Source organism: Oxyura jamaicensis, chromosome 3, assembly GCF_011077185.1.
Source record: "Oxyura jamaicensis isolate SHBP4307 breed ruddy duck chromosome 3, BPBGC_Ojam_1.0, whole genome shotgun sequence".
In the NCBI taxonomy this organism is placed as follows: Eukaryota; Metazoa; Chordata; class Aves; order Anseriformes; family Anatidae; genus Oxyura; species Oxyura jamaicensis.
Window position 1 is genome coordinate 92694726 of NC_048895.1, and position 13119 is coordinate 92707844.

The following is a 13119-nucleotide window of genomic DNA, read 5'->3' on the forward strand; positions in this document are numbered from 1 at the left end:
TTGTTTTGCGGTCAAAACAGTAAGAAGCAATTAGCTCTGAGTATGGAAGAAGTTAAAGGGAAATTTGCAGGAGGATGGATTAGTGGAACAGGGCAGTTAGTAAACATGCATACTTGGACCGTGGAGTAATGATGGTGGGTTGGATGGTGTACAGGTGTCTAAAATTAACTTGGTAAGAGCCGATGAACTGTGATATTCCTGCAGTTTTATTGTGCAGTTCCATTTGAAAGAAAAGGAATCAGCCCAGCCTGAAGTTTCTACACCATGCAGTGGAGCGTGGAGTTCTGACTTTGGTCCTTCTTGAAACTTTTCATTCAAGAGTCTGAGAAACACTTTAAAGACTTATTTAAATTCTTATTTGGCTTATAGACATTTTGAGTCACTTCAAATATTTGGTGCGTCTGTTTCCTAGAGACGCCCTAGTGTTACTGCCTAGTCTGTACTTGCAAAGCTTTAATGCAAGGTTAGGGAAGCCAAAAGTGAGGCAGCGTACATAGCCCCAGGTAAAATACTTTGAAGAGCTGGCAGAATATTAGTTACTGGGTTTTGAATATGCATTACTGAAGCCTATTTAAAGAAGGAGTGCTAGGTGTTTCAAAAGCCAGTAGTGGAATTTCATCCCTAGAAGCTGTACATTTTGTAGGAGTCTTATTTTTTCCATTTTTCAGCAAATGTAAACAGCCAGAAGGACCGTGGTCTGGATGTAAACATGAACAGCACTAGTTATAGCTATCATAGCAGCGATTCACTGTTTAGCAACAGTACTAGTGCTCGAACCAGCGTTGACTCTAATGAGAATTTTCTTTCTGTTAATTGTGGTCCCACATTGATTAAATCTTGTATAAGCTTTGGTAATGCCACCTTAGAAGGAAACAGGTAACTTGGCATGTGTTTTTGGGCTCTGTATGGGATGCTGGTTTTTGTTGTTCTTGTTTTTCTGTTTTAAGTCATACATGTAGAGTAACTGTAAATAGCATTAATACTTACTTATTTTTCCAAAATTCCCTGGCATCACCTAGGTTGGAAATGCTGCAGCAGATTGCAAACAGAATTCAGCGGGACAGCCGGAGCTGTGAGGACAAACTGATACTTGCCCGGAATGCTCTGCAGTCTGTAAGTCAGTCAGTGATTTTACTTGTCTGTGTTCTTGATCTTGCTGTAGTGGGATGACTACTTCAAAAAAAAAATCTTTAGGATTTTTAAGTGCATACCTAGTAACTGATACTTTTATTTTTGTTGTACTGTTATCATTAATTTATAATTTCTGCAAGAAAATACCAAAAATTACTTAGGGTGAGTTCTGTTGAATATTTTGTTGGTAGTTAGATAAAGTTATTTGCAGCTTTTTGAAGTACGGAAAAAAAGTTTTAAAAAATTAGGTTTCTTACAGCTTATTTCTCTTTGGTTTAGCTGCAGGGCTTAATGGCTTTTTTTTGTTCATGCAGGACAGCAAGCGATTGGAGTCAGGGCTTCAGTTCCAACATGAAGCAGAGATAGCTGGGTATCTTCTTGAATCTGAGAACCTTCTCCGTCAGCAAGTGATTGATGCCCAAATTCTTATTGATGGAAAATACTATCAGGCAGACCAGCTTGTGCAGAGGTACTTTACAATATATTTATATCAATAAATAAATCTCCCAAATATGGATACGCATGGTGGACATTATTTTCAAATCTTCATGTCTATGGGTAAGCTTTGGTCTGTCACTTGGTACCCAAATAAAGGTTCCAGGTGGTTACATTGCCCACAAACTTTGTTGAAGATGAGGAACTGTTTGTGATCATCTGTGAAAATGAAATAATTCAGAAAAAGATGACTTAAATGTTAAAGTTTCCTCATATCTAAGTGTAAAGATGTTAGCTGGTTTTATTGCAGATAAAATGGTTTTAGATTCACTACCTTTGGTTTTAAAAATGGAGGTGAGATTCCTCATGATAGCTGTAGGCATCTTAGCAGGTAGTAAGAGGAGTAGCATTAGCTTATGTGTGTCAGTGTGTACAGTCTTAGGAGAAAGGTACGTTTAAGCAGCATAATTCAATTTTATGAAGAAGTAGCTCTAAAGTTTGTCAGGATTCATTCTGGAGCAGCAAACTGCAAGTAATTTTATCTACCACAACATGTAGTATCTTGTATAATTTCTGCTCTGGTGATTGTTCCAGGTATTGTGTATGGTATGCCCTAGTGCCCATACCATGCTGATTTTTTGTGTCATTGCCTGACTTCTGCATCTGCGATCTGTATTCATAGAAGTCAAAGCTTACATAGCCTTTACTTTCTGATTCAAATGCTTATTTATAAATATTTAAGTAGAACTGAAGTGTAGGAGATCATGTGAATTCATATTGCTGTTCAGTTCAGCATGATGTAGCTATCTTAAGCATTCATTGAAATAATTTTCTTTTATTTAGATTTTTTCTCTTATTTTAATAGGGTTGCAAAACTTCGTGATGAGCTGATGGCCATACGTACCGAATGTTCTTCCGTGTACAGCAAGGGACATGCACTGACAACAGAGCAGACAAAGCTGATGATATCAGGAATAACCGAAAGCTTAAACTCAGGATTTACAACAAACCTAACCCCTGAATTAAATGCTGCAATGACCCAAGGTTTAACACCTTCTTTGACTTCTTCCAGCTTGACTTCTGGCCTCTCATCAGGTCTTACTTCCAGGTTGACACCAGCCATCACTCCTGCTTACACACCTGGCATCCCACCACGGTTAATCCAAAGCTATGTGACAGGAGTAGACAGCGGGACTCTTCAAACACTCAAACTGATGCAAATCAGAAAACCTCTTATGAAATCAGCTTTTGTGGATCAGAATTTAACAGAAGAAGAGGTGAACATGAAATTTGTCCAGGACCTATTGAACTGGGTGGAAGAAATGCAGGTAGCAATCTTCATTGAAATGGTCTGCTTCTAATTGTTACATTTACTGCTTGTAGATCATGGCTAACTTTTCCTTCTTCTCGGTAAGGTGCAACTTGATCGGGCAGAATGGGGTTCAGATTTACCAAGTGTTGAAAGCCATTTAGAAAATCACAAAAATGTCCACAAAGCTATTGAAGAATTTGAATCCAGCCTTAAAGAAGCTAAAATGAGTGAGGTATAGCACCATATTCTTTATCTCTTCACTTACTTTCTTACTGAATGACCCATAAAGTGCTGTTCAGTTACAGAATTGTGTTTGGGTTTCACAGTCTTATTTTTACTTCTGATCTCTAAACGATGTATTGTGAAGTCAGTAGATCTAATGGTTGAGAGTAATTTATCATGTCTGTTTTCTTGTCTTTTGACCTCATATACCAAATACAGATCCAAATGACTGCTCCTCTTAAACTCAGTTATGCAGAAAAATTGCACAAACTGGAGAGTCAGTATTCAAAACTCTTGGTAAGTTTCTCAATATGTCTCTGAGGTTCAGCTTTTCCATATACATCATCTATGAAAACGGATGAGTTTTAAATTGTTTTTTCCTAATCTTTTTTTTTTCCCTTTTTAATAAAGAACACATCAAGAAATCAGGAAAGGCATCTAGATACTCTTCACAATTTTGTGTCTCGTGCTACCAGAGAGCTGATATGGCTAAATGAAAAAGAAGAGGAAGAGGTTGCATATGACTGGAGTGAAAGAAACCCCAATATAACAAGAAAAAAGGAATACCATGCAGTATGTTATTGCTAGTATAATCCAGAGGGAAAAAAAAAAAAAAAAAACACACTCTTCTTTAATAATTCAACAGGTTTCTAAAATGTTTCTGTGTTTGTTTTTTGTTTTTGTCTGGAAAAAGGAATTAATGAGAGAACTTGATCAGAAAGAAGAAGTAATTAAATCAGTACAAGAAATAGCAGAGCAATTGCTTCTTGAAAATCACCCAGCTAGGCTAACCATTGAGGTAAGTTAGTAAAAAAGCGAACAAATGAGAACAATTTTGTGATTTGTGATTTGATGAGCATAGATTTTGGAGGAAAAGAAGGAAAGTGCTTGCTCATAGCAAATTAAGCAACAAAAGTCTGAATAATGGGGCCTTTATTTTCTCTTCAGTATCTCTCTTGTAACTCCATCTTCCAGTTTCCAAAAAGTATAAACACTTCTGTAAAATTTTGGTTATGTGTTGGACTGCTCAGAAAAAATCCCACTGAGGTCTAAAATTAAAATTTCAGAAGTTGATCTGTACAGACGTTTCTCCTGCTGGACATGCGTGCAGCTTCTGTAGTTACTGATGCAGCCTGCACTGGTAGACTGAGGTCACAGAACAGTCCTTACATGGTTTCTCTCCTGTTGGATTGAAAGGAGTTTCAGTAGTGTATTTCCAGTCACTTATTGTATATATTGCTTCCTGATACTGTTTAGCGTTGGTCTTATAGCCTTTTTGTCAGTAAGTTATGAAATGTGTTTGGATATTAAAAAATTGACCAGGTGATGTGAATTACTGCAGGTTTGAACTAAGCTCTATGTGATAGGTAAACTGTTTACAGAAAATTTATTGTAGCTGTTGTAGGGACATAACAAGTTTCCACAGGAAAATGCTGAATACTTTTCCCTATACATTTTCAATAAAAGAATAAATACAGACAGTAGGTGGTAAAAATGGAAAGAATAAAAATCAGTTTTATTATTTAAGAACAAAAAAAGGCAGAGGGGATGGATTTTTATGGCTCTTCACCTCAATCAATTTATATTGATGTAAAATGGAAACAGATGAAGAAAAATCCTTCCTTTCTTCCTTCTCACTACATTTACTTTTGTAATAATAAATTAGTTTTTATGTAATGTGTAGAATTACGTTCCTTAAAAATATATTCTGTTACTAAGAGGTAATCAGTATATAAATATAAATATAAAAATATAAATAATATATTAAAGATGCATGTTACGAAACTAGGCCATCAGTGAAGATAGTATGTAGGTTATGATGTCTGCAATAATGCTATATTAGGACATGAAAAAACAATTCTTAAATTAATGCCTTCTGTGCAGAAAAATTTATGCACTAGTGGATCATCTTGAGATTCATTGAAGCCAATGGAAAATCTTTGAATTCCCTGAGAATCGTACAGAATTCCCAGACTTTTGGCTGCTTTTACCAAGTCAAGAGTCCCCTCTGCTGGTGAATATTAGAAGAGTACATCTCTAGTGACAGCACTGCAGTCAGTATAGGAGGCATCATTCAAATAGGGCTGCATTCTTGAAAATCTTTATAACACGTACACAAAATTGTATATTGCAACATGTCCTGAATTATTATTTTTATTGTGTACTCAGTGTTGCTTTAATACCTGATTTGTAAGGAGGCAGGTGTCCAGCTATTCAAACAAGTAAATAGAGCAATGGAATCATAAACTGGTTTAGGCTAGGGGAACCTCAGGAAATCTAGTCCAGTCCCTGCTTAAAGCAGTGTCAGGGCTGAATCCTGAATGCACCCAAGGATGGTGATTTCCCAGTCCCTCAGGGAAGGTTTTCTGATATTTGACCATGCTATAATGGCAAGGTTTTTCTCATATTTAATAGGAATTTTCTTTTTTGCAGCTTGCTTTTCTTGGGTAAGGTGGACAAGTTTAGATGCTTGTGTTTGCAATATTACTTCTACGTTGTCTAAATTCTGTACATGTATCTATGTTTTAATTTCTCATTTCCCTTTGTAAAATCTGTCTCCCTTAAAGGCCTATAGAGCTGCAATGCAGACACAGTGGAGCTGGATTCTTCAGCTCTGTCACTGTGTTGAACAACATTTGAGAGAAAATGCTGCATATTTTGAGGTAAGGAAATAAGTCAATGTAAATGTGAAATGTTTTAAATTGTGACCACAGTCAAAAAGTTCCATTTTGACTGAAAATGCTAGTTGCTCTCTCACAGTGGTAGTAGAATTAGAATTTATCATGTACAATTATTAGATGATGAGCTGTACTCCCACAGTGTTACCACACCTGCATTGACTTCCCTGTAGTTATATCTGTTCACAACAGATGAAAATCTGGTCTGACGTTTGTAAACAGTGCCGTAACTACAAGCAGAGAATCTGAGAAAGAAGCCGTGTTCTCTCCATGTCATACAGAACTGCAGTCAGTAAAGCTCTTGTGGCTGGATGTAGAGTTCAATGATGGCCAAGGCAGAACATATTCCAGGTTGTTGTTCCAGGAGAACAGAAATGGAACGGGCACCATTAATAAAGAACAGAGCAGAGAGCACCCTGACAGCAGACATGTCCAACAAAACATCTTTCTGATTATCACCCTTTTACTTACCCATCAAATATGCACGAGGATTGAAAATTTAAGGATTTTTGTTTTGTAGAAAAAACATTTTCTACTCTTATTTTATATTTAAATTATCAATAGCAGTCCTTAGTGTCCTCTGGGTTTTGTGGTTGAATAGGAAGGCTTTGGGGATCTTTTTTGGGTCTTTTCATTGAGAAGAACAAGAGCCCAAAGTTAGGAAGTGGATGCTGAAGAAGACAAAGTTGAGTGGTTTGGGCTCCTACTGGTAACAATAAGAAAAGGGGAACTCTGGATTTGAGGAATGAGGAATGAGTTGCCAATTATCACAGGACATTTCCCTTCCCAGTCATGCTTAACCAGCGCCCTAGATTGAGGCAGAGCTGCCAAGTGTGGTTGCTCACTTCCCCTTCCTCCCAAAACGTTCACTCCAGTGTGCTTGCTAAATCTGCAGCTAGTTTCCTACAGTTCATAAGCTCTATCTGTTCTTTCTATGTGAAAGCAATTATGAATCCAAGAATAATTCTTCATAATTATGAAGCAAGAATGAATTCAGATTTTTTTTTTTTTTGTTAGCGGAGACCATAATTAACTAAGGTTCAATAACTGCATTTGATGAAGTTAACAGTTAACAGATGAAGATAACAGTTTTGCATTTAGATAGTACCCAAACCAACTGCTGTTCCAAGACATGTGCCTTCCTTAAGCGTACATTCAAACATGAGATCATGAGTATTGTTGTGTGCTACAGTGGTCACTTTGAACTGCTAGGAAAGGTGGTATTTAAAAAGATAGCGCTTAAAAAAACCTTTGTGATTTAGCTATTTATATGCTTTATGGGTTGTTTAATAGTAACACAGATCTTCGTGTCCTCCTAGTTTTTCAGCGATGCCAAAGAGGCCATGGAATATTTAAAGAATTTGAAAGATGCCATATACCGAAAATACAGCTGTGATAGAACAAGCAGCCTTCATAGGCTGGAAGACCTTGTCCAGGAGTCTATGGTAAGAATTCGAGGTTCCTATTAATGTGAGCTACAATTACAGGAGATAAGTGTAGATGATAGTTGTATATCAAATCTGTGTTATAAAATTGTTTTTTTAAAGACAAATAAGAATAAAAGATTGATATTTTAGAATTTATAAATATTTATATATATATATTAGAATTTATAATTAAATATTTTTATTTGTTTGCCTGCGATGACTGTTTTTCATACCCTTAAAATACAGTCTTGTTTTTTTCTTTATCTTTACAATAGCAAATGTTGTGGGAACCCAGTGACTTCAGAAAGATTAATTGTTCTTGTAAAATGTGTTACTTTTAAGAAACACAGTAGAAGAAGTCAGAAAAAGAAAAGCTTAACAGGATCAAAGAAGCAGAACTGTATTCTGGCCACTTCTCACGATGTGTTCTTTGTTCTTTTCTTTACTGTTTTAGGAAGAAAAGGAACAACTCTTGCAGTATAAGAGCACAGTAGCAGGCCTTGTAGGGAGAGCAAAGGCAATAATTCAGCTGAAGCCAAGGAACCCTGACTGTATACTGAAAACATCCATCCCAATTAAAGCCATCTGTGACTATAGACAAATTGAGGTTAGAAACTTGAATTTCCTCAAATCAATTACAGACGTGAGAATTCAGCTAAAGTTTCATTAATTACCATGTTCCTGGAGAATGCTGGGCTCTAAATGTCTTCCACCCTAGTAAACAAGAGCAAATCCTTGTGTTGAACATTGTTTTTGTTGTTCTGTTGCTTATTTGGTGACGCCATTTACAAAAGAGCTTTGTAAAACTATTTTGTAATGCTTAGCTCATTAAATTATTCTGCTTTTCTGTTAATACTAGATAACTATTTACAAGGATGATGAGTGTGTTTTAGCAAACAACTCCCATCGTGCTAAATGGAAAGTCATTAGCCCGAGTGGTAATGAGGCCATGGTTCCATCTGTATGCTTTACAGTTCCTCCACCAAACAAAGAAGCAATAGATACAGCCAACAGGTAAGGACAAAACAAAAACAGCTTTAAAATATGTTTTTGATATAAATATATTTTTTTAATTCATTAATATGGAACTCAGGTTTAAATGTCTTTTTTTTTTTTAACCTTTTTTATATGTTACTCCAATATAAAACAGGTTCTCCTATCTTAAATCAGATTCTTTTTATGTTTCAGGATTGAACAGCAATTTCAGAATGTACTGGCCCTTTGGCACGAGTCACATGTAAACATGAAGAGTGTGGTTTCCTGGCATTACCTTACAAATGAAATTGAAGCTGTTCGAGCTGGCAATGTTGCCTCGGTATGTACTATGTCTAGCAAGGGCCTCCTAGCCACTTCCTAGGAAGTAAGGCTAAGAGGCATAGGCTACACTTCCTGGAGGTAGTGCATAATTAATTGTTTTGCAGCTATCCTCATTTTCTGGAAATAGCTGGCAGTGCACCACTGTGCAACATTCTGCCTTTATCTGATCAGCTTACACAGATGTACATGGGGAATGAGCAGAGAGATTGTATCATGAAAACTACCCGTACTCTTTTTGGGCTAATCTCTCTAGTCTCTTGTTGTCAGCAGAGAGACAGGATCTCTTGAAAGCAGTTGAACAGTGACTAAATCTGAATTTTGGTTTGGATTTATCTTGAAGATGTCTGGGGAGGTTAGCTTCTCTAGGCCAAGGTTAATGTTAGTGAAACTCCCCATTATTTCCTTATGCTTCAACTTCTTACTAACAGCTGTATGACTGTGAAAGTTACATTTAGTTTTTCAAGCTGAAGGCAGCTGAATGCTGATTCTTCTTCTCATGCATGTCTGTAATTTGAAAAGTTAAGTAGATAATTAGGATAAATTTTTCAGAAATGAAATAGAGATACAGATCAAAATACTATTCTGTCTAGCTAAAACAATGTATGAGATCACTGAATTATCCAGTGTTGGATGTACAGCATAATGATATTTAATATAGGAGTTTATTATACAGCATTGGAGTGTCTCTGGCTTCAAACTGTTGCAAATTTTTTTTGTAATACCCAAAAGGAGATGTTAAGTCCTAATTTCCCAATTTTACTGGAAAGAAGGAATCTGAGATAATACTGAAATGTTCTTAATGGCTTAACACAGCCCATTACTGGTGTTAAAGTTGGGGAAGCATTTTATTTTGAATATAATCTATCTGGTATTACTCTGATACCTGTCAAGTGAACCTTGGTCCAGGAACAGCAAGCTTTCAGAACCTCAATTCTTTGACTTCGCCATCTTTGTAATTGGTCAGTACTGTTTTTTAATAAAAAATGTTAGAGGTAACTGCATGCGTCATGCATCATTGCTGACCACACCTTGGGTTTATGATCTGTTGCAGATAAAAACAATGCTGCCAGGTGAACATCAGCAGGTTCTAAGCAATTTGCAGTCCCGCTTTGATGATTTTGTGGAAGATAGCCAGGAGTCCAAAATCTTTACAAGCTCTGATACAGCACAGCTGGAAAGGGAAGTTAATATTTGCAAGCAATACTATCAAGAGCTTCTGAAATCTGCAGAAAGAGGTAAGACTTTGCTAGGAAAAGTAGAAAGGTGCCCTCACAAGAGAGACTGTAAATCTCAATACATATTTTCTGTATAAATTCAAGCTCTAGTGAATTACTATTTTATCATATTGATATGGTTAATGTTATAGTTCCTCTGAATGGATAAAGAACCATCATTTTAACATTTTGCACGCTTATATTGTATGAAAAATCAAAGCTTTTTTTAACTTTGTATGTATTAATTTATGTAAAAATATTGTTGTGTTAATATACAAAGTGGTAGAAAAAAATAACCCTCCCCAAATTTTTCTGTACGCTACAGATTACTGTTTAGTCAGTGTACCCTTCTGGATGTTTGAATTCAGCTTCAGTACTTTATTGAGTTCATAACAGTATTAAATTGTTTAACACTGTTAATGCAAGAGAAGTGTCCTAGGTATTTTTGTAGCTCCACAGAATACCTGTAGTTACAGTTCTCTTAACTCTGTTTTTAAACACAATAAGCACAAAAAGCTTAAAATAACTGTTCTGATACACTCTCAAGTAGCTAATCACTTACAGGAATACAGTAGTGCAAAGCTGATTACTGCATTAGCATAGTTCACTATACTGAAAGAAAGATGTGTTGCCTTGTGCCTCTGAAGGAGAATTAAAAAAAAAATCCCTTGAGATTTCCTAGAGTACCATGCCTTACATCATCTGGCTGAAAGATTCAGCTACTGAATTTAGCAGTGTCTGCATAAGCGGTGATGCCTGTGTCTGGGATGGAGAGTCAATGATATATGCAAATTTTCAAAGTGTGAGGAGGTGATCTAATGATAGCTAAAATGTAAAGGTTCCTAAAATTCGTTTTGTAGTAAAAATTATGGAAATCTATGGGATTTCAGTCATTCATGAAAAGACCTGTCGAATGGTGACTTTATAAAGTCTTTTGTGAGAAGACATGGTGAAAGTGTCACAATGGCTTTGTTTGCTAAAATGTTATTTGTTTCTTTCAACAGAGGAGCAGGAAGAATCTATTTACAACCTGTACATCTCAGAAGTCAGAAATATCAGACTTCGGCTGGAGAGCTGTGAGGAGCGGTTAATCCGACAGATCCGAACCCCAATGGAAAGGGATGACCTACATGAAAGTGTGTTTAGGATTTCAGAGCAAGAGGTAAGCCTTTGGGAAAGGCTCTTTTACCTAGAGTACACTTCAGATTGATACAGTATAAAAACACTGTCAATCACTGTTCATTTTTACAGAAACTGAAGAAGGAGTTGGATAGACTGAAAGATGACTTGGGAGGCATCACAGATAAATGCGAAGAGTTTTTCAGTCAAGCTGCTGGTTCACCTTCAGTTCCTACTCTGCGCTCTGAACTAAATATTGTTATTCAGAATATGAACCAAGTGTATTCTATGTCTTCCATTTACATAGATAAGTATGTAATAGGCCATCTCCCATTATACACACTGCAGTTTACAGTTTTCTCTTCAAAATAAATTAAAAATATTAGTATGAATAATAATGATCAAAGAAGAGGGAGTTAACAATATTTTAACACTGTAAAAGGGGTATCTATGACATGAAAAGACTGAAATACACAAGCGTGTTGAGTATTTTTATTGCTTGTTCATTTAACAGGAGATTACTGTTTTTCAGATTAAAAACTGTAAATTTGGTGTTGAAGAACACCCAAGGAGCGGAATCATTAGTAAAACTTTATGAAACTAAGCTGTGTGAAGAAGAGGCAGTAACTGCTGACAAAAATAATATTGAAAATCTTATGGGTACATTAAAGGTAAGAGTCGGCAGATGCCTGGACAAATAAAAAAAAAAGTAAAAGGGAAATGTTCCATCTTATAACATTTGTTCTGGTTGTGCTTTACTGTTTAGTTTATCAAAAGTTGGCTTATGTGTTTGAAGGAAAGTCTGCATTAGGACTGATACCTCAACAAAAATAGACTTCGAAACACTGAGAATTGGATAGTTTGCGTGTGTATAATTGCAATTAGGTAATGCTTTGCAGTTTCTGAACTTTGAAGAATGCCTGTTGTTAATGCTTCAATAAGACTTATTTTTCTGTCTCTGCAAAGGTAATGCATGCTTAAGGTAACATAAATATATTCTTACATGAACATGTCCACAGTATGATTCCTCTTGCTGCTGTGGTATACTAACTGGGGTTTCCTAGGAGGTTGGGTATTTAACTTTCAGAAAGGCTAAAACTGAAGTTCAGCATTTTTCATACTCTGCATACAGCTTATTTCAATATCTCAAATGATAAGTAATGCTTTTTTGTTGGTGATTGGCACCTACCTAATTTTTTGAATGCTGTAGTTTATCAGAAAAAGATGTTGATTTGCTGGCTGTGTTTTGATGCTTGTGTTTTGGGGGATGCTGTTACTCAGAACTGTTTTGCAGTTCAGTTGCTTCAAACTCATTTTGGTGCCATTCTAGTGTTTGAGCAACCAGAAGTAATTGCTTATGTAAAATATTAATTTATAAGTAGTGTCATAATTTAGGAATTATTTAAAATATTTAATTTATCATACACTAGCAATGGAGATCTGAAGTAGATGAGAAAAGAGAAGTATTCCATGCCTTAGAGGATGAGCTGCAGAAGGCAAAGATGATCAGTGATCAGATGTTTAAAATGCACAAGGAACGTGATCTTGACTTCGACTGGCATAAAGAAAAGGTTGATCAGTTAGCCGAGAGGTGGCAAAATATTCATTCTCAAATTGAGAATAGGTTTGTATAACTTTTTCTTACAATCTGTGTTTTTTGATGTTCTTGGTTCTTGTTGTTTCTGAGGAAAAATAATCAAGAATGAATGTTGATGAGTTATTTGCTAAATGCACTAAGATCAGGGATTCTTATCTTTTCTGTGCTGCTGACGTTGTTGTCTGTCGTTTCCCCAGGGACTGTCTCTGCCTGTTGAGCACCAAAAGACTACCAAAATAGAGGAACTTTGTTTTGTTCCTAACAACTTACTGAGACACAGTAGAGAGAAGCTGTCCTTTTACTTTCCAAAAAAAAGCCTACAGAAATGGCTGCTGTCCTATGGAAATGCCAGCTGTTTCTCCACATAATTTGTTCTGACAGGCAAAACTCATGAGCTGACTGATCAGTTATGACTGGCTTCATGTTTGCTTGCTTTTAATGACAAGTGCTAAGTCTGCAAGTCCTTAGCTTCTTTTGACTTCTGTGATAGTTTTGTTGCAATAGCTACCAGATTAAAAACTTATGGTGAAGTGCCAGTATTTTCTTTTGGTGTGCAACTGGTTTCGTGCAGTCTCCATATGCAATTGCAGTGTTGCTCTAATTCAAGCCTTTCAGTATTACTGTTGTGACTATATTGGAGAGTGTTACTCAAACGCACATGCCTTTA

The 13119-nt window shown here is 36.2% G+C and overlaps 1 protein-coding gene across 12 annotated transcripts in view; it reads left to right on the forward strand.

Moving 5' to 3' along the window:
- The window catches only part of DST (dystonin), a 296284-nt gene that overhangs the window by 154365 nt on the left and 128800 nt on the right, over window positions 1–13119 (forward strand). For all 12 annotated transcript variants that reach the window (XM_035322484.1, XM_035322491.1, XM_035322490.1 and 9 more), the window contains 17 exons: window positions 1020–1113; window positions 1446–1600; window positions 2432–2894; window positions 2982–3110; window positions 3320–3397; window positions 3512–3673; window positions 3795–3899; window positions 5668–5763; window positions 7098–7223; window positions 7660–7812; window positions 8065–8219; window positions 8394–8520; window positions 9574–9757; window positions 10741–10898; window positions 10988–11166; window positions 11388–11526; window positions 12286–12479. In XM_035322484.1, the coding sequence (XP_035178375.1) occupies window positions 1020–1113; window positions 1446–1600; window positions 2432–2894; window positions 2982–3110; window positions 3320–3397; window positions 3512–3673; window positions 3795–3899; window positions 5668–5763; window positions 7098–7223; window positions 7660–7812; window positions 8065–8219; window positions 8394–8520; window positions 9574–9757; window positions 10741–10898; window positions 10988–11166; window positions 11388–11526; window positions 12286–12479 (2697 nt within the window). The remainder of the gene's footprint in view (window positions 1–1019; window positions 1114–1445; window positions 1601–2431; window positions 2895–2981; window positions 3111–3319; window positions 3398–3511; window positions 3674–3794; window positions 3900–5667; window positions 5764–7097; window positions 7224–7659; window positions 7813–8064; window positions 8220–8393; window positions 8521–9573; window positions 9758–10740; window positions 10899–10987; window positions 11167–11387; window positions 11527–12285; window positions 12480–13119) is intronic.